General features: G+C 43.5%; 1 protein-coding gene across 3 annotated transcripts in view; it reads left to right on the top strand.

Annotated features, from left to right (window-relative positions):
- The window catches only part of smoc1 (SPARC related modular calcium binding 1), a 243621-nt gene that overhangs the window by 170204 nt on the left and 48031 nt on the right, over positions 1 to 25386 (top strand). For all 3 annotated transcript variants that reach the window (XM_060828350.1, XM_060828349.1, XM_060828348.1), the window contains exon 10: positions 15377 to 15482. In XM_060828350.1, coding sequence (XP_060684333.1) covers positions 15377 to 15482 — 106 coding nt within the window. The remainder of the gene's footprint in view (positions 1 to 15376; positions 15483 to 25386) is intronic.

Raw genomic sequence — 25386 nt, 5'->3', positions numbered from 1 at the left:
GAGAAAGATTTAAAAGGGACCTGAGCAGTAACTTTTTCACACAGAGGGCAGTTTATATATGGAGTGGAACTGCCAGAGACAGTGGGAGATGTGGGTAGAGTTACAACATTTAAAAAGCATTTGCATAGGTACATGAATAGAAAAGGTTTAGGAGGATATGGGCCAAAGCCAGGCAAGTGGGGCTAGTTTAATTTGGGAAACTTGGTTGGCATGAATGAGTTAGACCGGAGGACCTATTTCCAAGCTGTATGCCTCTGTGGTGTCCCTTTCTCTGTCATGTAAAACACCCACAGCCTGTAGAAAGCTTTGTTTATTTCCGTGCAAGGTGTCACTTTTAACCAATAGCTCAGAGACTTTGCAAGTTGTGAACCAGGAGCTCTGTACCTCCTGTAATCCACAGGAGATACTTGGAGAAGAAAGATTGTGGAGTTGGACAAGCAAAACAATCATTTCAGCAATTCCTGTCGACAGTGCCCATTGAACTACTTTCCCAGTTTTGCCCTTCATTCGTAACAGCAAACTTTTTTGTGTCTGTATGTAGAGGGGGATTTATACAGTGTTAGACTTTTAGCAGTCATTGATGCTCACCTGTAGCTCGAACCTGTTCATTTATAGATTACATTAATAATAAATCATAATTCTTGTTAAGTACAGAAACCTGGTCCATGCTTACTGTCAGCTTGCATCTAAAAGAGAGGTAACTTGGGAAAAGCTGTGTAGGTTAATAGCATCTTTAACATTTGTGATGATTCTGGGAATAGCAAGGCTTTATTCCCCCGCGAGGCGGGACAGCACACTCATTGCTACAGTAATTGAAAGGAAAGTCTTGCACTTAACATGTAGAGAAGGGAAAATGAGGCAAAATTCATGGTATTTATATCTGTCTAGTTGAGATTTTCAGACAGTGCACAGGTACATTTACAGATGATACCCTTGCTGGTGCTGATTCATACATTAAGACAAAACCCTAGGCCACTTGAGTCTATATTCTGGGCTTTTTCTCTCCATTTCACGATATTCTGAAATGGCTCTGCTACAGCTGGAGTCGATGGTACGGACAGTCTAGCTCTGGTACCATCTGATTTCCCTGTTCTCGCTGTGCTATGTAGATATGTAAACCACAGTTTAGCTAAAATTTAGTTGCTCCTGTCATAACTTGCATCAAGTCCTGCTCATCCAAAATTCTACACCTGCTTCCAGCCTGCTAAAGCTTCAGATTTCAAATTCTCATCATCGTGTTTGTACCTTCTACCGCTGCCAAGGTATACCTTCTGTAGCTTGACGCTCATCCATCTTTGGCCAATTGTGCACAAGTCCTCTCACTTTGCTACCCAGCATTGACATTCTTGCTTTACCCTCCATCAGGGCCATCAGCCCATCTAATATCTACTCTCCCTTCACTGGGTGACAGTTATTGTCTCTTTACTTCTCAGTGAAGTAGACTGGAATATTTTCTATCTCAGAATCACTTCATCATGAGCTATATATTTTCTTGCCCTCAAATGTCCATTTTAAAAGGATAAGTTTAACACTGGTAAGCTCTCACAAGATGGGCGCCACACGCTGATGGAATAAACCCCGAGATACTTGTGTGAGAGTAAAGGCTGGTGATGAACCACCAAGAGTGGTTATTTTCTGGAACAGTATAAGGAGCTCCTGAGTTCACAGCCCCACCGTCCCTGAGCCAACCTTCCCCACCCTCATGTGCCAGTCTCGCTGCGAGCGGAACAGTTTGAAATACCCAGTGAGAGTCTTCATCAAATCGTAAATTTTCAACAGTGTGGAAGCAGGTCATTCAGCCTATCGAGTCCTCAACAACCTCCGAAACAGCATTCTGCTGAGTCCCATCCCGCCATTGTTTCCCTGTAACCCTGCAGTTCCCATGGCTAACCCGCCTAGTGTCCACGTCCCTGGACACTATGGGCAAGGTAGCATGGCTTAATCCGCACACCTTTGGGTCTTGTTGCCATTTTACCCGTTCCAACCACTTATGGGGTTGCTGGTTTTCCGGGGGATCTCATTAAGTCTACACTTGGTATCCTCGTACACCAACTCTTCAATTCTTCAATTTAGGAAACATTTTAGTCGCTAGTTGAACCAACATGTCTCAATTAAAAGAAAAGTTTAGCAGTTCCCTTTTAAAACTGTCTCATTAGGTTCAACCAAATGCCTTTCACATCCACTGAAATTAGACTGCACGCAAAGCAGGGCAAGGCTTGCCAATAGAAGGGCAAATGGAAGTCATCCCATGTCTGCCATGGTCAAATTTAATGACTGCATTGGTATAAAAGGAGAGAGAGAGAGAGAGTAGATACAAGATCCCAAATGAACTTGCAGTTTGTTCATCATGTTTCCTGGTGTCTCAGCTGTCGAGATAATAGGACAATAGAGTCTGCTTCCAGCAGCTACTGAAACCAAGAGATTTCCGCGACACAGTATTAGGTTGAGCTGCTCACGCACTGTAGATATTTGACTGGTGGCCTGTATTGTTCATATTATGTCAGTGGACTGTGTGGATGGAAGAGAGATGCTTTTTTGATGTTTAAAGGCCTCTATAGAATGTTGGGATTGACATGTCAATAGAGACATGTGGTTTTGAATGATATTATCTTATTGTTTATACAAATTCTACATATTGAGGAGAATGGTTAATAGGGTAAAAACTGTCAGTTTGAATTTTGAGAAAGCAAAGGCCTCAGTCATAGCAACCGCATCCTCAAGTGGAATGGACATGAAAAGGGAAACTGGGTAGCAGCGAGGTGACTCAACATAAAGGAGAATATGAAAGCTCTTGTGATGCAGCGGTAGCATCCCTGTCACTGAAATGGGAGACCCGGGTTGAAGTCCCATCTACTCCAAAGGTGTATTATAACAAAATGTAGGAACAAATTACTGCAGTTCCTGGGATCTTTACTGTAAACAACAAATGCTGGAGATCACAACGGGACAGGCAGCATCCATGAAGAGAGAGCAAGCTAATGTTTTGATTCTAGACTCGAGATGTTAGCTTGTTCTGTCTCCATGGTTACTGCCTGACTCGCTGTGACCTCCAGCATTTGTTGTCTTCAGTGTGTTATAACAACTTTGAACAGTTTGATGAAAAATACCCAAAGGATAACATGGGCAGCTTGGGTTGATTGTTTCCTTTTCTGCTTAACAGCTTTACCATACTTTAATTTGGAAGTGCCATGTAAGACCATTAGACATAGGAGCAGAAATTAGGCCATTCAGCCCATTGAGTCTGCTCTACCATTCAATCACGGCTGATACGTTTCTCAACCCATTCTCCTGCTTTCTCCCGTAACCCTTGATCCTCTTTACAATCAAGAATCCATCAATCTCTGTCTTAATTATCCTCAATGACTTGGCCTCCATAGCCTCTGTGGCAGTGAATTCCATAGATTCACCAATCTCTGCCTAAAGAGGTTTCTCCTTATCTCTGTTCTAAAAAGCCTTCCCTTTACTCTAAGGGAACCCAGAGCATCGGAAATCGAGGATGATTTGTTAATGCGGAAAAATTCTTTCTTGCTGTGTTTGATGGGAGCAACGATCCAGTTACTCTGCTGTCAACTGAAATCAGTTGTGATACCTATCGGCTGTATGAGATCCCTGAGTGCCCAGTATCTAACCCTTGAAGCCAAGGCAACCTGAAGCCACTGTATACGCCTTGTTGCAATATAATTTGATATTTAAATCCAAGTTGCTATTGTTTCAATTATGTCAACCGATAGATTTGGAATGAACTTTCTTAGTGCTAGGATGTTATTGGTGAAGAAACCGTGAATCAAGGACAGCTGGCAACTGCAGCAGCTTTGAGACATTTGCAAATTAAGGGGAATGTAAATGGAAACTTGGTGCGTTGTTAACAAGGTTCTATACTGCACCTTTACACATAAAAACAAAACACTCAGATACTCGCAAGATTGTCAGATATCTATTAGATGGAGACACGTTCAATTACCTTACAGTTTCAGCATCCTACATGGAATTTTGATCAAATTATGTAAAATTGTGTCAAGGAGAAGGGTTCTATAAAGTGAAGGAAACAGGGTAGAAGCTTAATTAGCCTGACAACAGTCAAGCCCGTGGATCGCAGAATCCTATTTTATAGGTGAGGCCCCATGCAATCAAGTATCCATGAGGCAGCGGAGAGGCCTTGCCCCACCATTGAGGACCCTGATGCCTGAAATCCTGACCAGTCGGAAGCCGCAGTGCCCATTGTCATCATCTTAAACAGGACCAGTGGCAGCTCCAGGTAATATACCCACCAGAGGCTGAGGATAACCGAGGAGAGCGCCTGACCAAATGAGAGGGGAGTGTCGACCACACAAAAGTGGAGGGAAGAGGGATTGGAGGGACCTTGATCCTCCCACATCCTACCATTGGGGACCAAGTGCCTGCCAGTAAGGTTCTGAGAGGTCTTGGGTGGCATGGAAAAACCCCCTCCCTCAAGATTGCAGCAGACTGGGGCCATTAATGAGCCTAATTGACATCACACCACCGGCAGGCAGGAATCCCACATTAGGCCTATCGTCTTGATCACGGTGAGAATAACCCCACTACTGGGAGACTGATGACAGTTATCCCCTGTGATTAACTGGACACGGCTGCTGTGCTTCCTGCTGTGACGGGCTGGATTAACCTCTGTGTGAGAGAGAAAGAAAGAGCTTTAAAAATGTTACATTACTGCTTCCCGTAAAGATGTTGAATTCAGTAAGGGTGCTTCCATGAAATTCCCTAAGCCAGTATGCTGTGATGTCTGGTCTGCAGATTAGCAGTGTCTTGTATCTATTGTTCCTCTTTTTTTTAAGTTTATCCCTTCCAGTTAGTTCAGAGTGAGTACAAGAGAAGTGAGCTTTGTGAGCGGAATTGTCATTATATGCCCAGGTCAGTTTGTTCAGGTGCACTTTTCAGAATTTCTTTCTCAACGTAATACCCGGTCAGATGTGTTTGATGTAGTATTAGTTGATGTTCTCGCCACCAGCTGCATTCGTTCAAGCTAAACATGATAAGAAAGCTCACACATTGTGGAGCGTTCCTCTTGCATGGCAAAACACAAGAGAGGATTTAGTACAGATGACATGTTTTGAGGAGAAGATCTTGGCAGTAGCCTTTTGTGCTGCACGGTCTTGATACAACATTGGGCTATGTTTGTCTTGCAGTAATGAGCTGATTCTCCTTTGATAATCAGAGACTGAATACATTAGAAATTGCTTCACTTCAGTCCCTCACACAGGTGTTGCCTGGTGCGTTTCAATATATTTAACAGGAAACTGATACGTATTTGCTGACATTGTGCTGAAGCAGTATTGATGCTGTACCTACCTACAAATCCAAACTTGTTCTAAGCTCCCAGCTAGAAAAACCACCATTCATACAGCAGTCTTTATGAATGTGCACACTTTAACGTTTTTAATAAGGTGTGGTGGGGAGATCCGGGAGTTAGTTGAATGCACCTTGGCTTCTCAGTGAACAGTACATAATAGCCCTTAATTATCTTTCATTCCTTCCCAACGTATAACTTTCAAGCTTTGTGTTAATTTTTGAAATCTTTCCCTTTTATTTGTCATGCACTCCCTCAAGAATTTAACATCATCCAACCAAATCCTTTTCAGTGGTTTTTATATCAGTTCCTGGTGGTTGACTTTGCAATTTTGTAATTTAATTTTCTTGCTGTTCTAAGCTGAAGTTTTCCTCAAAGTGAAATCTTTATCTTAGAGTTTCTATTCCCGAGATTCTCAAATTACACATGCTATTGACCACAACTCGATTAAAGGTTATAGCTGTGTTTCCTTCTGTCTTACTAACTTGATTGAGTTTTTTGAAGAAATGACAAAGATTGAAGAAGGCAGAGCAGTAGACGGTGTCTGTATAGACAACAGGATGACATTTGACAAGGTTCTGCATGGTAGACTGGATAGTAAGGTGAGATCATATGGAATCCAGGCAGAGCCAGCCAACTGGATGCAAAATTGGCTTGAAGGTAGGAATCAGAAGATGATGGTGGAGGCTGTTTTTTGGACTGGAGGCCTATGACCAGTGGTGTGCTGAAAGGATCAATGCTGAATCCACTGCTTTTTGTCATTTATGTAAATGATTTGGATGTGAATGTAGGAGGTATATAGTAAGTTTGCAGATGACACCAAGTTTGATGGTATAGTGGATGGGTGAAGAAGGTTACTTTAGACTATAACAGGACCTTGATCAGATGGGCCAATGTGCCGAGGAGTGGCAAATGGAGTTTAATTTAGATAAATGTAAGGTGTTGCATTTTGGAGAGGCAAATCAGGGCAGGATCTATATACTAAATGGTAAGGTCCTGGGGAGTGTTTCCCAACAAATGGAACTTGGAGTGCAGGTTCACAGTTCCTTGAAAGTGGAGACGCAGATAGACAGGGTGGTGAAGAAGGCATGTGGTATGCTTGTCTTCATTGGTCAGTGCTTAGGAGTTGAGATGTCATGTTGTGGCTGTACAGGACATTGGTTAGGCCACTTGTGGTGCATTCCATTCTGGTGCCCCTGCTATAGGAAAAATGTTGTTAAACTTAAAAGAGTTCAGGAAAGGTTTACAGGGATGTTGCCAGGGTTAGAGGGTTTGAGCTACAGGGAGAGGCTGAACAGGCTGGGTCTATTTGCCCTGGAGTGTCGGAGGCCACGGGATCACCTTTTGAAGGCTTATAAAACCATGAGGGGCATGGATAGGGTGAATTGTCAAGCTCTTTTTCCCAGGGTAGGGGAGTCCAAAACTGGACAGCATAGGTTTAAGGTGAGAGAGGAAAAAGTTAAAAGGACCTAAGGGGCAACTTTTCCACGCAGAAGGTGGTGCATGTATGGAACAAGCTGCCAGTGGAAGTGGTGGAGGCTGGTACAATTACAACATTTAAAAGGCATCTGGATAGGTGTATGAATAGGAAGGTTGTAGAGGGTTATAGGCTGATCGCTGGCAAATGGGACTAGATCAGTTTAGGATAGCTGGTTGGACCAAAGGGTCTGGTTCTGTGTTGTACAACTCTATGACTCCCAATCCAGAAATGTCAGCATGAAATCTAGACTGATAAGCTCCATGTATTACTGATGGAGTGTGATACTCCTGGAAAGTTGTATCCATTAAGACAAGCTGAATTGCCATTTGCCCTGTCAGAGACATCTAAAAAGGCGAGGAAGGAGGGGTGAAGCAGAACCTCTGTCTCATGTACTGGCCACGGTTTGATCCTCAACCAAAATCGCTACAATAAAAAAAAACCTAAGCATTAATTTCATTGCCACTTCTGTGGCCTTGCTGTGCGTAAACTGGCCACATTTGATTAAAACATTACAGTAGTCCCTACACTTAACTAGTTAATTGGAAGTGCAGTATTGTGAAGCAATGAAAGTACACTTGCAGAATCTGCTGGTTGAAGCTGCTTAAAATGTACTTCATTGTACAGCGAAACGTTGATTGATTAATTTGATTTATTTTTGTCACGTACCGAGATACAGTGAAAAGTGTTGTTTCATGTGCACTACAGGCAGGTACCATAGCAGAACCAACTGCAGAATACAGTGTTACAGCTGCAGAGAAGGTGCAGAGAGAGACAGATCAGAATTAACATTTGAGAGGTCCATTCCGAGTCTGATAACAGCGAGGAAGAAACTGTTCTTGAATCTCATTGTACCTGTATTCAAACTTTTTTATCTTCTGCCTGGAAGAGTGTATAACTGGGATGGGAGGGGTCTTTGATTATCTTGGTTGCTTTCCCGAGGCAGCGGGAAGTGAAAAATGTATCACCTGAAGTTGTTTTAAACATGATTTTGGATGGTTCAAACCAATAGCTTTATTCAGGATGGTAGAGATACACAGTGGAACAGTCCCACAGTGACACAGAATGATAACATATTTCTTTAGAAAGAGATTCATTGAGTATGAAAGGCATTGTCATGGGAAGCAGTACTTTGACAACATTTAACGTAAAATAAGAATAAGCAGGGACAATATTAGCTAAAGGTAATAAATTTCAGATGGAGTGTCGGAACAGAGACCTCGGAGTCAGTACATTCAAATCTTTGACAGTGGCAGGGCAACTTAACAGAGAAAGGGCATATCGGATTTTTAGCTTTGTAAAGACTAGACAGAATACAAATGCAAGGGACTTATACTAATCCTTTATATGTTACTTTTATAAGTTTATATGTTAGGTTCCAGTTGGAGTTTTGTGCACAATTTTCAGTACCAATAAAGAACTAATATGTTGGTTCTGTACCAGCGTTGTTCTTTCAAACTTCAAGCCCATGCCGTTGCTGAGTTTATGGCTGTTTGGAACACTCTTCCAGCTCTGATGAACATTACTCTAAGCAGCGTAAAGGAAAGAGGAAAGTCAGGTGCTCGGAATTTGACACATTGTATCCAGGCGGTTTTTGATCTAGGATCCTGCTTTAAGGAAACCTGCACACAAGTTTAACGGCAAAAATGCAGTCAGATGTTCAAAACTTCAATAGAAGAGCAGAATTAAATTCACAATGTAATCCATCGCAGAGGAATTATTCCATGCAGAGAGCCTTCTGGAGGTTTGACAGACTGTGGAGCAATTTGTCCTGTTTTCTCAGCTGAAGAAAGGTACATAACAGCAGGAGGCAACTTTAGGAGCTGAAAAAGAGAAAATATTGGATGAGCAAGTGGAATTACAGTCGCCAGTATTTTACATTGGAACATATTGGAAAAAGCACCATCACTATCCATCCTGCTGATTAGGCTGAACGGGTTTTGTCAGACATTCGCCTTTTAGTCACTTTAATCTTTTCTAAATTGAAAACGTTCAACTAATCTCAGGAAATCGCCTCATTGGAGATTAGCATGACATCCTGCATCTATAGTGGAGATCCTGGATCTTAATTTCTCCTCTTCCTGATCCCAACTCCCCCACTCCCCTCGAACTACCAACCCTTACAATCCTTGCAATGCAAAATCATGCAACCATTAAATAATCATCCCCCGAGGTCTCGGTTAATGGTACCAGATGGTTGCACGTATTTCCACGTATATCCACATGTTCTATAATGCTTTGTGAAATCTGTACAACATCTGCCATGGAGGGAGGGGCAAGACCAAAAGAATTACTCAAAATGAAAGTGGAGGCTGGCGATTAGACAGTTACCTGATGCGGTGCAGTTTTCAGTGCTGGAAGAGTTCCAAAGGAAAATGCTTTGAGTTTCTGAGGGGATTTGGTTAGCAGATGACCTAATGAGGTTAGACAAAAATAAAGGCTTTCATTTCTGTAGCGCCTTTTGCAATATCATGATACGATAGAGTTAGGGTTCATGGATGGCGAATTACAGGTTGCCCCTCCCTAGTCTGGCAACCTCTCTGATCCGACAATCTCTGTGTCAGTTTTGCCTGTAGTGACAAGTGCGGTGATTCTTTTTATTCATATTACCTTCTGTCATACTCTTTCCAGTTTGAGTATCCTCTGTGCGGTGATGGCCAAGTGGTATTTTCACTGCATTGTTAATCCAGAGGTCCAGGTAATGTTGTGGAGACCTGGGCGTGAATCTGACAAAAGCAGATGGTGGAATTTGAACTCAATAAAAGTCTGGAATTAAGAGACAGCAATGTGGTTGACTCTTAACTGCTTTCTGGTTAATAAATACTGGCCTCACCATTGATGCCTCATCCTGTGAATGAATAAAACCAAATCCTGAATGTGGTGTCTAATTCAAAATTATTTATCCACTACTCCTGTGATTTTTGTGCTGTAATGCGTGTTTCGTTAATGTGACAAAACTGGGGACACTGTTTCCAAAGCTTAATACATGTTGGTTGTAATGCGATTACATCACTATTACTGAAGCACGATTTTTCTACAACGCGGGTTTCCACAAGAACACAACCGTCACGTGATGGAGGAACTACCTATAAGTCAAGGTGAGGTCTTTACTTGAAACTGTTTGTGCACTGAATATACTGGCTACTTTCTATGGTGTGACGGTTTTATCAGAATTTCAGCCACTGACCGTGCAGAGTTTTGACTCTGACATATGAACCCCTTGTTGTCCGGCAAGCGCTCTACAATTTGTATTTAAGAAATGAGGTCATTGTTGCAAACTAGGAAATGTAGCAATCAAGTTGCACATAGCAAAGCCCTAGAAATCACTGCTAATGTGCAGATACTCTGTTTGTAGTGCTATTGGTTGAAAGTTAACAATTAGTGAAGAGACCAGAGAGATCCACCCTGGTCTTATTCAGAATTGTGGCACAGGACCTTATGTATTCATCTGCTTTTACAATTGAAATAGCCAACAGTGAAGGATGGAACTGGAGCCAATCTTTATAAACCTACAAGCTCCAACTTAGTGACAGATGATAGATTATCGTAATCTGGCAGTCACAGGTTTTAGCTTATTCTTTAACATTTGTTGCCCATGCCTAGTCGCCATTGAAGTGAGTGTCCAGGCCATGGGTTTTCACAGCAACCAGTTTCATGGTTACAATTACTAATGACCATCTTTCAATTCCATAATAAAACAAAGAACTGCAGATGCTGAAACAAAAACAGACATTGCTGAGACCTTCAATGTGTCTGGTAGCATCTGTGGAGAGAAAGCAGAGTTAATGTTTAAAGTCTAGTGGCTCTTCTTCAGAATACCTTTCAATTCCAGCTGAATTAACTGAATTTTGTTTCCGGGTAAAAACAAGGACTGCAGATGCTGTAAACCAGAGTCTAGATTAGAGTGGTGCTGGAAAAGCACAGCACTCTAATCTAGTTTGAGCAGGAAAATCAACGTTTTGGGCAAAAGCCCTTCATCAGGAATAGACTTCCACCAACTGGGATTTGAACACCCTTCCTCAGCGCATTAGACTCAGGGGTCTGGGTTATGAGTTGAGAGTGCGGTGCTGGAAAAGCACAGCAGGTCAGATAGCCTGATCTCCTGCACTGTTCCAGCACCACACGCTTGACTCTAATCTCCAGCATCTGCAGTCCTCATTTTCACCTGATCTGGATTATGAGAATAGTGCCATCCTGCTGTGCTACTATCTGCCTCCACTTAGGTGTGGGGGGGAGTTAACTTTTCCACATCCTCTGCAGTGCCTTTATACCCTTCCTAAAGTGCAGCATATAGAACTGGACACAGCACTCCAATTGAGGCCAAGCTAGGGTCTTCTATCCAGCTGCTCGGAGTCAGTCTCCTGAACTGAGGAGATTCTGAATCCCCTGCTTCGATATATCTTTTTCATTTCTCTATCCCCGCAGTAGTTCACTACTGCACAGCAGCAAGGCTTATTTTTCCCCACAGCACTCATATTACGTGTAAGTGCAGGGACGCATTGAAGACGCCATTTGTGCAAATAATTTTATTTAATACTTGCACCAGCAGGAAAAATACCCATGTGGCCAGGGAACCAGTGACAAGCAAAGCCCAATAAGGGTAATGCTTATGTGAAAAAGAGGGAGCTGACCACCATGCAATCAGGCAAGGGGAAGAGATGGAGACTCCTGGATGGTAACTTCAGCCAATGCAGGAATTGAACCAATACTGTTGATATCACATTGTATTATAAACCAGCTGTCTAGCCAACTGAGCTAAACATTACTAGTGTCAGCCTTTGAACATGATTACTATTTATGTAATTACTAACTGGACAGCTTCCAAAAGGGAATCCCACAGCCGACAAGGATAGAGAAGCCTGATCAATCTCCCAGCAGTCAGGCAGCTGATTGGCTGCTAACAGGCTTTCTGCTGGGACTAAGACCCCAGATTAAGAGGACCCCTGCTGCTGATTTCGGCAGCCAATGAAAGGCCAAGTTCCAGAACTTGGCCATGCTAGGGCAGAGACCGTGACTACCTTCCCCCAGACTCCCACATGAATGTTCACCGGTGGGAAGTGAGGGAAGTTTTGGTGGGGGTGGGGTATCTGATGTCGGGGATTCCACAAGCAAGGAGGGACAGAGGGTTGGAAGCCCAGTGTGGGAATTTCTGTCAATGCCAAGCCCCCCTGTGTTCCCCTCCTCCCCCGTACTTCAGGTCCACCTCTTTGGCCTTGCACAGATGAGGGCAGATCAAGACAGAGTCACCCTCAGCCACCCACCCATTCCCAACCTGATAGATGGCTGGCATTTGGTTTGCCCTTGGGCCAGACCGACACTTTCACAGTTACAACAGTTGCAGAGAGGAGGAGGTCCTTAGGTGTCATTGTCTGGTGGTGGAGTGGGAATGTCAAAGTCAGGCCTTGCCACCCAGTGTGTAATTCCTGTGGCAGCCAGAAGGTGGCAGGTATTTCCTAATGTCAGCTCGCCTGATTATCTTCCACTCTTTTCAGGTTCCCTCCTCATATAGGAGGGAAGGTTTTTGCCAGGGATTAAGTCCTTCTCAGTTTGAACTCAAACCTGTAGACCCCTACTCCATTGTATTGTTCCAGATTAGCCCAATTTCATGTCAAGGTGCCCTCTGAGACTTCGCTTTCAAAGGCAACATAACCTGAGCCGATCCACTCGGTTCCCATATCCCATCCTGCTTACAGTGGCACTTCTCTGTATTCCTTCTGGGAATATGGCAATCCTGTTATTAGATTACTTACAGTGTGGAAACAGGCCCTTCGGCCCAACAAGTCCACACCGACCCGCCGAAGCACAACCCACCCATACCCCTACAATTACCCCTTTACCTAACACTATGGGCAATTTAGCATGGCCAATTCACCTGGCCCGCACATCTTTGGACTGTGGGAGGAAACCGGAGCACCCGGAGGAAACCCACGCAGACACAGGGAGAATGTGCAAACTCCACACAGTCAGTCACCTAAGTCGGGAATTGAACCCGGGTCTCTGGCGCTGTGAGGCAGCAGTGCTAACCACTATGCCACCGTGCCACCCAATGTTATGGGAGCCAGGGAATGAGCAAACCCAATAAAAATGTGGCTCAAGCCACTTATTAGGCAGGTCTTGTGTGACCTGGGCAGTGAGAACGTAAGAACTAGGAACAGGAGTAGGCCATCCCTTGAGTCTTTTCCACCATTCAATAAGATCATGGCTGATCTTTCTCGTAGACTCAGCTCCACTTACCCGCCCTCTCACCATAACTGAGCATGTGGTTTCAGACAGCTATAGACAATATTATAGTGCTTTTCCATTTCAAGTCAGCTGTTCTCAGGTTTGATTTTTTTTTGTTCAACTGGATGAAATTTCCTCTCATACCTTCCAAAGTAATGATGGGTGTTTTAAACTGAAACGATAATCTCATGGATTCTACCAGAGTAGAACAGGTACAGACTTGAGTTGAAAAGACATGAAGCTTTGGAGAAGGTGCTGAGATTGGATGATCCACTGGTTATAGGAAGGCGGCTGGGATTAAAAATACTTCTGGAAAGCAGCGAGTCTGCTTTGTGCCCGACTCACTGTCACATTGTATTTTGCGGATTCTGAAGCCTTGTGAATAAAATGCACACACAGCATTTTGAATTGTAATCTAATACTATTAATGTGCAAGATTGAAGGTGTGTGTTTTTGTATGGCTGCCTTTGTTCTGTGTGCTTACTCCTGTTCACCTGCTAAAGCCTCTCCTTCTACATTACACTCGCCAAGATATTACCATTCCACCATTTCTTTTCTCTTGCGAAAGGAAACCCTTTGAACAAAGAGTCAAAATGGCCTTTGGCCAGATGATAAAGAGCTCTCTTGCCAAACTAACAATGTCATTGATTGACTATTATTGCTGAAAAAGTCAGCAGATATCATAGGTACTCTTTTTCCTATGCTTCGGGCTCTTTAAGCAATTACAAGTGGGCTGTGTGCCTGTAGGAATTAATTTGATTGTTGCTATCAAAATCAGGAATATATTTGCATACATCTGCTCATAGGTGTAAGTGGACTACATACAGGCTTTGCTAAATGTTAGCAAGTTATGCAGTGTTGACATTCAGACCACAATGGCTCCTGTACTTGCTGTTATGAGAACAGAATTATATCCCTTGCCAACTTATGTCTGACAGTGATGGCAATGGTGCCATCAGGAAGTTCAGTGAAGTAAATAAAGTGATGTTGACTAAATGTTCGTGTGTGACAGCATGACTGGTGAAATAAAATCAAAGATTGACTCATTGAGGAATATAAGCGAAGGGCTACAGTGCACAATACCAGCATTATTGTAATGTGTAGGAGGGAATGGTGAAATCAGATAGTCTTGGTTAGGGTGATGTCAGGCTGAGGTTACAAGTGTCTGCCAACTGCAGGAAGACTGAGGTGGGGAATTCCTCAGGCGTGAGATCGTGAAAGAAAACTAATTTGGGTGACTTGAGAGAAGAGGAAGGGAACAAGTTTTCCTGTGGTCTGTGTAACCCCACCTTCAGGCCTCAATGCTGGTCAAAAGTCCAAACTTCTGAGAAAGTCTTGCTTCATGTGACCTGGGCCTGGAGTCGTCCATTTAACGGCCAGAGGGCAGACTCGCTGTCCAATGAAGCAAGGCTGGTCTGTTTCCTGGGTGTCCATTAAATTTAGAAGGTCTGACTGGATACGGATGAGAACAAGATTCAGAATTCCACGAACGTAAAAGGGGTGATTGAATCCAGGATGACAAGTGTGGAGCTTGTTGTCTCTCAACGTGAAAGGGTTAGAACAAAGAACAGTACAGCACAGGAACAGGCTCTTTAGCCCTGCGTACTTCCAAACACAGTTTGCCATTCCATACGAAAACTGTCTTCGCTTACAGGATCCATATCCCTCTATTCCCTTCCTATTCGCGTTAATACGTAGCGGCCCCATTGGCCCCGCCCACTACCCTTATGATTGTGTTATACAGACCGAACTGGGGGAGAACTGCTTAGGACCTTGAAGGGAAGACACATATCTTTTGGTTCTGCTCAAAGTCTCTGTCATGATGCCTATCGTTATCAATGGAACCTGTCGCTTGTTTCTAACAGGCAATAATCTGTTTCTCGTTAATGCCAAGAGCGTCTCCTGGTTAGGCCAGGAAGTGGTTTTGCACAAAACCAAAAAGACTCTGTGGATCACTACACTTTGAAGAGGTTGGTAGCGGCAAACATGTGGTGAGGGGCACCCTTGGTTAGGCTGCTCTTACAACATGTACCACCCTGGCAGGTGAAGGAGCTTATTTATGAAGCAATAGAATTTGAGACGTGGGTTGGTGTAGCCTCTGATTAATTTATCCCTGTCAGCGATGTGATTTGTCCCGGAATGGGATGGCCCAAGTGAGAGTGGAGTAAGGTTCGTGCCACCTTGAAGCTGTCACCTGACCTGCAGATTATTAACCCGCAGAAATTCCGACAGAAAGGAAATGACCTCAAATAAATCACTGTTCTCCACACTCGGGAAATGACATGAAATGCTGCTCATCAGGCACACCAGCTACCCACTGCTAGTAATGACTGTTAACCTTTCACCTTTTGCAGGTTGCCCCGGGGCAAAAAAGTTGGAGTTCATCACCAGTGTTTTGGACGCTCTCACCACGGACATGGTGCAAGCTATTAACTCACCAGCCCCTGCAGCGGGAGGAAGGTATGTGTCTCCTTATTGCCTGCGTTTGCGCTGACCTCAGGAAGTCTCTATTGAGAACAGCAATTGTGACGAATGTTCACTTCTTAAACTCACCATTCAGCCAGTTCAAAGTTACTAATAGGCATGCTCTAATTAAATTGACGTTGCACACCATTACATAATCTATGTATTTCAGATGTGTATAGTTAAATTATGCTTTATCACAGAAAAGTTTTGCAGTGACCAAATGCAATGTAATTTTTGTGTTGGCATTGTACCTAAACGGATAGAATAGAGGAAGTCAGTTGTAAACATCTGTATATGTTCATCAGCGAGCAAGTGTGTCATCCAGCTGGGGTAATGTAAGACATAAAGATGGGGAAGCACAACATTAATGTGTTTATCTCATCACTTCCTGCAGCACAGCATTAAAGCAAATTAAAATGCCTTTAGTTTTTGTGCGAAAGGGTTAAAATACGTCAGCACAGGCTTGGAGGGCTGAATGGCCTGTTCCTGCGCTGTTCTTTGTTCTTCGGTGGTTGAGTATGAGAGACTGCAAGTAATTCAGAATGTTGGAGGTAAAATTCATTCCGGGCAGTTTCATGTGACTTTCAAGTTCCTGTCCCATTTTCAAAAGAAAACTGGGTGGAAAGCATAGGGATTCCCATTCACCTGGGCTTGTTTTTCAGCACTGCCCAAGGACCAAGGATATATTCTGGCACCATGGGAACTAGAGTTGACCATTTGTTACATCCTCAGGATATTCCTGATTTCTTTAAATCTGTTTTGTCTCATTCCTGTATATTCTTTAAACCCAGCTTCCAGTGTCCTTTCACTGTTCCTTAATGCTCTTAATCCTGAAGCATCTACCACCAATGCAGACACCTCATTGGTGAGTTTAGTGGTGGAGCAGGGCATTTAATTGGGCAGAGAAAGTTGGCAAGTGGGGCCCTGGCATCTTACCACCCCTACCTCATGATGAACCTGGGGATGGAACGGTTCATGGATGGCTTTCCCACCCTTCTGCCAATTGAGGCTCTCAACTTAAAGATCTTAAGTATGAGTGGTGGTGGGTAAGGGGCTGACCAGGTAGGGAACATTATGTGTTTGCTTGAGACTCCCAGGAGATGTTCTCTCATTCAAGGTCCCAGACCAAGGGGCTTGACATGAAGAAGGAAGAAGCCAGCTGAGGGTCACCTCCCTGCTGTTGGTGCTGATCTGCTCATTCCTTTTGCCCCGCTGCTCTCAACCCAACATTACTCTTCCATGTCCTGAGACACCCTTCAGTGCATGTCCTCAGATGAATGTCATGCCAACAGCAGTCTCTAGCTGGTGCTGCTGAGTACAGAAGAGCTACCAATCTCTGATTGGCTAGCAGGTGGTACTTCCTCCCTGGTGTCTTCAGTCTGAAGGAAGGACCCCTGCTGGCCTGTTGGGTGCCTGAATGGTAAGAGGACTTCTCAAAGAGAGTCAGTCCTGACTCTTTTTTGACCCACAAGATTCTGTCCATTGAATTCAATATCTCCGTCATGTAATTCAGAAGTGGCAACATACCTGAGCTGCAAGTAGTCATTTTTTTCTATAATTTGGAGATGCCGGTGTTGGACTGGGGTGTACAAAGTTAAAAACCACACAACACCAGGTTATAGTCCAACAGGTTTAATTGGAAGCACACTAGCTTTTGGAACGACGCTCCTTCATCAGGTGATTTTTTTCTACAAAGTGATAGCTGTGTTCTTGTGCAACCCTTACGATATTTAAAAATCACGCAATAAAAATAGCACTTAAAGTGTTGGTGATGTAATCATGTTATAGACAATACATGTTTTAAAAGTTTGTGCTTTAGAAACAGCGTCCCCTATTTCTCAATCGCATTACAGCCAATTCGTGTTGACGAAACGCGCGTTACGGCGGAATGATCTATATTGTAACTAAACTAAATTTGGGGGTTCTGAAGATTAACTCACACTGGATGTTTTGCAGCACCATTTGTTCTGATTCTAATTTGTCACACTTTTGATATGTGCAAATTCTCACTTTCAGTTGGAAAGTCATACGAATATGTGAAAAATAAAAGACCTTGAATGAACTTCTGGTCTAACCAGCTAGTCCCTCACAATTGTGAGACTCAATGTATCACTGGATGTGTAATGAGGCAGACTGGATTAGGGAGCTTAAGGTGAAGGAAACCTTTGGTGGCAGTGACCATAATATGATATAACTCACCCTGCAGTTTGAGAGGGATAAGCTGGAATCAGATGTAACAGTGCTACAGTTGAAGAAAGGTGATTATAAAGACATATAGACAAGGTCTTTTCCCTGGGGTGGGGGGAGTCCAGAACTAGAGGGCATAGGTTTAGGGTGAGAGGGGAAATATATAAAAGAGACCTAAGGGGCAACTCTTTCACTCAGAGTGTGATGCATGTATGGAATAAGCTGCCAGAGGAAGTGGTAGAGACTTGTACAATTGCAACATTTAAAAGGCATCTGGATGGGTTTGTGAACAGGAAGGGTTTGGAGGGATATGGGCCGGGTGCTGGCAGGTGGGACTAGATTGTGTTGGGATATCTGGTCGGCATGGACGGTTGGACCGAAGGGTCTGTTTCTATGCTGTACATCTCTATGACTGTATGTGATGGCCGGTGGTGTTAGAAAGGTTTTGAGGGATACGGGTCAAATGCAGCCATTTGGGAAACTTGGTCAGCATGGATGAGGTGGACTGAAGGGTCTGTTTCTGTGCTGTATGACTGTATTAATCTAAAAACACAGATCCAGATTCAAATCCTGGCATTGTAAAATTCAATTTTAAAAACCTGAGATTAAGAATCTAATGATAACCTTGAAACCGTTGCCAATTGTCAGAAAAACCCATTAAGGTTCACTAATGTTCTTCAGGAAAATACATCTGCCATCCTTACTTGGCCTACATGTGAATCCAGACCCCCAGCAATGTGGCTGACTCTCAACAGTCATCTGGGCAATTAGGGATGGGCAATAAAAACTCAAATTGTTCCTCACTCTGCTCTTGAAGATCCTCCTAAAAATCCATCTCTTTGCTGGAGTTTTTTTGGCTACCTTCCTGAGAACTTTTTCTTTGACTCATCATCCATATTTCTTTCACGTAGCTGTGCGGTATTGTTGGAAGTTCTTTTCCAATATTACCATCGGAAAATGCTGCAAAATGGACACCGCCTGATAATCTACATCCCAGGGTACTTGGTGTTGTCCTTGGAAATAATGGATGCATTGGTGGTCATCTTTCAAGATGTAGACTCTGGAACTGTTCCTATGGATTGGAGAGTAGCCAGTGTAACCTCTCTGTTTAAAACAAGAGTCAGAGAGAAATCAGGAATTATAGACAGGTTACATCTAGCATCAGAAATGTGGAAAATGTTAAGAGTCCATTGTAAAAGATTTAATAGCAGAGCACTTGGAAAACAGTGACAGAATCGGACATGGTCAGTGTGGATTTGTGAGAGGGAAATAATACTTGACAAATCTACTGGAATTTTTAAGGATTTAACTTGTACAGTTTATAAGGGTGAGCCAGTGGATGTTTTTTATTTGGACTTTCGATAAGGCCCCACATAAGAGATTACCCTGCAAAATTCAAGTGCATGGGATTGGTGGTAGTGTACTGACATAGATAGAGAACTGATTGACAGGCAGGAAACAATGAGAAGTGATGAATGGGTATTTTTCCAGGTACATGAGAGTCAGTGCTTGGACTCCAGCTACCAAATATGCACAATTTAGATGAGAGAATGAAATGTAATATCTTCAACTTTGCAGACAGCACAGAACTGGGTGGGATGGTGAAGTGTGAGGAGGATGCAGAGATGCTTCAGTGTGATTGGGACACGTTGATTGAGTTGACAGACATAGTGTAATGTGGGTAAGTGCAAGGCTATTTCGCTTCAGTAGCAAAAACAGGAAGGCAGTTTATCTGAATGGCAATAGGGTGGGAAAGAGGGAGGTGCATTGAGACCTGGGTGTCATTGTATAACAGTCACTGAAAGCAAACATGCAGGTGTAGCAGGTGGTGAAAAAAAGCACTTGGTATGTAGACCTTCATGGTGAGAGGAATCGTGTACACCAGCAGGATGTCTTGCTGCAATTATATAGGACTTTAGTGAGACCACATTTGGAATAATGAATGCAGTTTTGGTCCCCTTATTTGTGGAGGGACGTATGAGTGTAGAGGGAGTGTGACCAAAGTTTACCAGACTGATTCCTGGGACAGCATGAAGAGAGACTGGATCAGTTAGGACTACGTTCACTGTAGTTTAGAGGGATGGGACAGGTCGAAGAGAAATCTGTAAAATTCTAAACAAGATAAACACAGGAAGGATGTTCCCGATTACTGGGAAGTCCAGAATCAAGGGTCACAGGTTAAGAATATGAGGGAGGCTGTTTAGGACTGAGATGAGGAGAAATTTCTTCACCCAGTGAGTGGTGAGCCTGTGGAATTCACCACCACACAAAACGGTTGAGGCCAAAACTTTAAAAGTTTTCAAGAAGTAGTTAGATATAGTTCTTAGGGCTGAAGGGGTCAAAGGGTACAAGGAGAAAGTGGGAACAGGGGTCTCAGTTGGACGATCAGCCATGGTCATATTGGATGGAGGAGCTTGAAGAGCTGAATGATCTATTCCTGCTCCTACTTCCTATGTTGCTCTGAGCTAAAAGAAAGCATTACATGCTTTAACTTGCTTCACACGCGCCAGTAGGGAACAATATATCCCTCCAAGGTGTTCAGGTGCACAGAAACCTGGAGGATACAGCCCAGGTTACTCATACGTGATCCTGGCTGAGGGAGCAGTGAGACAGCCATGCTAAATCAATGTAAACATGACTTGACACGAAGAGGCAACACACACCCAGGACAAAATAATGTCTGAAATGTTTGGGTCAATATTGCACATACAGGCTCAGATAATCTGTTTAAAAAGATGTCAGATGATGGGAAGAATAAGCAATGCAGTTTGTTATTTTTTTAGAAAGAATCTTTAAAATCTTTGCTCTATTAGATTTTAAGCTTGAGTGCGGTTGTTTAGTTGCTGATTTGCATTCTGCAGCAATGGTAACGTTTGTAGATATTAAGTTCTTGGTTGTTGTCACAAGTTGCTTTTTCACCAAGCTTCCACTGGCTTTGAGGGGTGGTAATGCACAGGGCGAGCAAAAGAAAGAAAAAGAGTTCCAGCTGTGTACAAATCAGTTTATCTTCTGTCCTTGCCCTATGAAGCAAACTATTGAAAAGTGGTTCACTTGTGTCTTCCTGAGACCAGTTCTGTTGTCCTTGCTGAGTATTCCACAGGCAATCTTTCATTTTCCAATATGTGAACTTAGCATGGAAATGTGAATTGAACAAGAGGTGAAGATTATGTGACATTGACTGAGTTTTCTCATTGTGCAGTATTTAAATGAAATAAGTGCAGACAAGTCTGTATATTCTCACACTGGTTTCACAAAACTTAGCTCAATCTGTGGTCAGATGAGAATGGTCAGTGTTTGTCCATTTTAATGAAGGTCTCGGATAAATGTTTAAGATCGAAAGTTCATGTTTGCCACGATCATAACACATATGAAATCCTGCATATTCATACTTTTCAGTCTAATTCCCTTCTGAATGCTTCAGTTGACCATTCCTGTACTGTACTCTGCATTTCCAGACCTTAACCATCATTCTGAGGAAATAAAATCCTCCCATTGCCTTTGCTACTTTTATTCATTATTTTATATCTGTACACTCTCATTTTCAAGTGGAAACACTATCTCGCTTTCTGTTCTGTCCTAGCCCCTCAAGACTATGAATATTGTTGTCACATAGAACCCCTACAGAATGGAAGCAGGCCATTCGGCCCATCAAGCCCACAGCAACCCTCCAAAGAAGAGCATCCTACCCAATCTCTGTAACTCTGCATAGCCCATAGCTAACTGAGGGCTGTTTTCCCTGGAGTGCTAGAGGCTAAGGGGTGACCTGATAGAGGTTTATAAAATCATGAGGGGTATTAATAGTATAAATAGACAAGGTCTTTTTCCTGATGTGGGGGAGTCCAGAACTAGAGAGCACAGGTTTAGGGTGAGTGTGGGAAGATATAAAACGTACTTAAGGGGCAACTTTTTCATTCAGAGGGTGGTGTGTGTATGGAATGCGCTGCCAGATGAAGTGGTGGAGGCTGGTACAATTGCAGCATTTAAAAGGCATCTTGATGGGTATATGAATAGGAAAGGTTTAGAGGGATATGGCCCATGTGCTGGCAAATGGGACTAGATGAGGTTGGGATATCTGGTCAGCATGGCTGAGTTGGACTGAAGGGTCTGTCTTCATGTTTCATCTCTATGACTCTATAACCCACCTAACCTTCACATCTCTGAGCACTACAGACAATTTAGCATGGCCAATCCACCTAGTCTGCACATCTTTGGACTGTGGGAGGAAACCAGAGCACCCAGAGGAAACCCACGTGGGCACAGAGAGAATGTGCAAACTCCACACAGACAGTCACCAAGGCTGGAATCAAACCTGGATCCCTGGCGTTGTGAGGCAGCAGTGCTAACCACTGATCTGCTGCACTGCTCATCTCCTCCCATCCTTCTGTTCTCCGAGAAATACAGTCCTGACTTCTCCAAATCCATCCTCACAACTTTGATTCATTCTCATGAATCACGTGACAGGCTTTTTCTTCAGTTCTCTCAGTGTGAGAGACAGCCTCATTCACCGAGGTGTACTCTGTACGTCTTTGGACAGGCTTGAGTCTGAGAAATAATTACAAGTTGTTCCAGCAAAGGAAGGATTCAGCACAAAATTGAAACATTTATTGCGAAGAAGCTTTGCAAAGGAAATAATATGGGGCATCTGTCAACAGTCTGTGTGGAGTTTGCACATTCTCCCCGTGTCTGTGAGGGTTCCCTTCTAGTGCTCTGGTTTCCTCCCACAATCCAAAGATGTGCAGGGTAGGTGCATTGGCTGTGCTAAATTACCCATAGTGTTTAGGGATGTGCAGGCTAGGTGGGATAGCCATGGGAAATGCAAGGCAACAGGAATAAGGTGAGTATGTACGGGATGCTGCTTGGAGGGTCAGTGTGGACTTGATGGGTCAAAAGGCCCTTTCCCATGCAATAGGGATTCTGTGATTCTATGGTATGACTCTATCTGAAATCAGACAACACAAGGAAGCAAACAATGTTGATAGCTGTTGGTTACGTATGAATAATGTTGTAGTTGGTTATCATCATGGTACAGTACACCAGGGAAGTCAGGCCACCCTCTGACCTGAATCGGCAGCCATTGCTGTTTGTCTGCTTGGTAAAGAGAGAAAGGGTTTTTTTGTTTATTCAAACTGGCTGAAACAAAAGGAGAGCTGGGGCATGGGCCAGTGGAGGGCCTAGTTTATTTTGACGTCACTCTTGTCGGTTTTTTTGTTCAAAATTACACTTTTGTTTCCAGCCAGTAAAATTGTTTCAGGACCCTCCCCATGTTTCTGTCAGCTGGTCACCTTCAGAGAGTTCCTAACAATGGCCTGCTCTTGTGAAACTCTTGAGAAGCTGTGTCTTTTTTCCTTTCCTCTTAAACTATTCAAAGTGGTGCCGCCTCATGGCGACAAACGGAAGCTATTCACTGTGTTTTATTGTACTCTTACTGTAAAATACACTTGACAGTAAAATCAACAGTCTGTAAAATCAGAAGTACCAGAAGACACAAGCTCTTTAACAAGCTTCCTGTAAACCTTCATGTGCCTACTTAATGAGGGGATGGCTCCACTTTCCCCTCCATCACACTGCACTCTCTCCCCATCCCCAAGTCCCCACAAATGCGCAGAGGAGGTGTTGGAGGTGTCCCCACACCGAGAGGAGGTGTTGGCGTAGTGGTAACAACCCCAACACTGCCTGGCTGAACACTTCAACTCCCTCTCCCACTCCGTCAAGGACATGCTGGTCCTGGGCCTCCATATTATGCCTAATATTCGGCCATGGAACCCTGCAACCACATGGGATGAATGTGGATGTCAACAGCTGCCTCAGTTCCCCTGGTCCTATGTTATCCCAGTTCCAAGCCTCCAATGTGGCCCCGCCCTGTAGACCTGTCCATCACTGCCCCTTCTGACCTATCATCTTCTCCCTCACCTTTATCCTCCTATCGCTTTCCCAGCTACCTGTGCACACTCCCCTCCCAATTATCTCTCATCCCTGACCCACAAACCTCATTCCTGATGCCCAAAACGTTGATTCTCTTGCTCCTCGGATGCTGCCTGACCTGCTGTGCCTTTCTGGCGTTACGCTCTCGACTCTGAACTCCAGCATCTGCAGTCCTCACTTTCTCCTTGCAATCCACAACTCAAGCTTAACATTCTAGGAGCATGGGATCAAATCCTGCAATGGCAGATAGTGAAATTTGAATCCAATTAAAATACCTGGAGTAAAAGAAATGGACTAATGGCACCCAGTGTCATAAAAAAAACACTTGGTTCAATATTGTCCTTCATGAAAGAAAAATCTTACTTTCCCTGGCTCACATGTAACACCAGCCCTGCAGTGATATGTTAGACTCTTAACTGCCCTTTAGCAGTTTGCGATGGTCGATAGTTGCTGGCCTAGTTTGTGATGACCCAGAAACAAATGAGTCCGACTGGAGTTGTGGGTGGGAAGAGTTCTAAGCTGAGTTTCCATGATTGAGTCCTACGATTGGAAGTGGATCGTGGGCAGCACAACAATGGAGGATTTCTGGTTTGAAAGGGGTCGATGAATATAGATTGGGTGAAAGAAGCAGCAGGGCAAAGAGAATGGGGCTTTGGAGAATTGTTCAGTCAGAAGGTGAGCATGGCTTGAGAGACTCGAGAGGAAATAATTTAGTCACAGGCATAGCTTTGCTTGGAAGCGCCAATGTGTGAGATTCCATCTAAGGATTTGGAGAGTGTAACCCAGATTGTAAATGACATGCTAACACAAAAGAATTGTGCTGAAATCTGTACAATTGGCTGTGAAGGGGAGGTGATGGTGTAGTTGTATTATTGCTCAATTATTAATCCAGAGACACTGGTAATGTTCTGAGGACCAGGGTTAGAAACCTGCAATGGCAATTGGTGGAATTTGGTTTCATTTTAAAAACGTCTGGAGTTAGGAGTCTAATGATGACCATGAAACCATTTCAGATTGTTGGAAAGATCCATCTGGTTCACTAAAGCCCTTTAGGGATGGAAACTGCCATCCTCACTTGGTCTGGCCTACATGCGACTCCAGATCCACAGTGATACGGTTAACTCTTAACTGCTGCCAGTGACACCTTCATCCCGTGACCAAATAAAACAAAAGAATCAAGCCAGCACACAATTTAATGGATAATTTAGGACGTCACAACCTACTTCATATCTTTAGAAGCTCTGTGCCTTTATCCGTAATGTCATGGAGCTGAAGTAGTGTGCGAGCAAAGAAAAACGATTCCTGTTTTGATATTTATCTTGGAGCCTGCAACTCTCAATGAAGTCAGTTCCAACCACTCCCATTACTCATGGGAATAGCTATGATGAATAATTAAAACAAAGCACAAAAGTAATGTTCAGTAAAACTCAAGGCTGCAGCAACACACAAATTCCTGGCCATTTTGGGCTCACTTCTAATGTAACTGAAATGGATAATACATTGTAAACCAATGTTGACAGCCATTCAGAACGATTTTCAATGGAAGGCCTCAGAAATGGGATGGATGAAGCAAATTGGACTACTGTAAAAGGTGAAATTGTTAATCAGTGTAAAATTATTCCAGTTCAGGCAATGTAAGACTGAAGCAGAGCCTTAATACTGCCTCGCCGTAATTGGTTTTGAGTTAAGAATCTGTTTGCAAGCAATATTTCATTGATTTCATCTGGAACAGCTAGAAAGTGGTGTGAATTACATCATTAGCCTGACCTCTACGTTGTCCAGAACACGG

The sequence above is a fragment of the Hemiscyllium ocellatum genome, chromosome 8 (genome assembly GCF_020745735.1).
Source record: "Hemiscyllium ocellatum isolate sHemOce1 chromosome 8, sHemOce1.pat.X.cur, whole genome shotgun sequence".
Taxonomy (NCBI): Eukaryota; Metazoa; Chordata; class Chondrichthyes; order Orectolobiformes; family Hemiscylliidae; genus Hemiscyllium; species Hemiscyllium ocellatum.
Note: the sequence above shows the minus strand (reverse complement) of the source record. Positions and strands in the feature narration are given on the sequence as shown.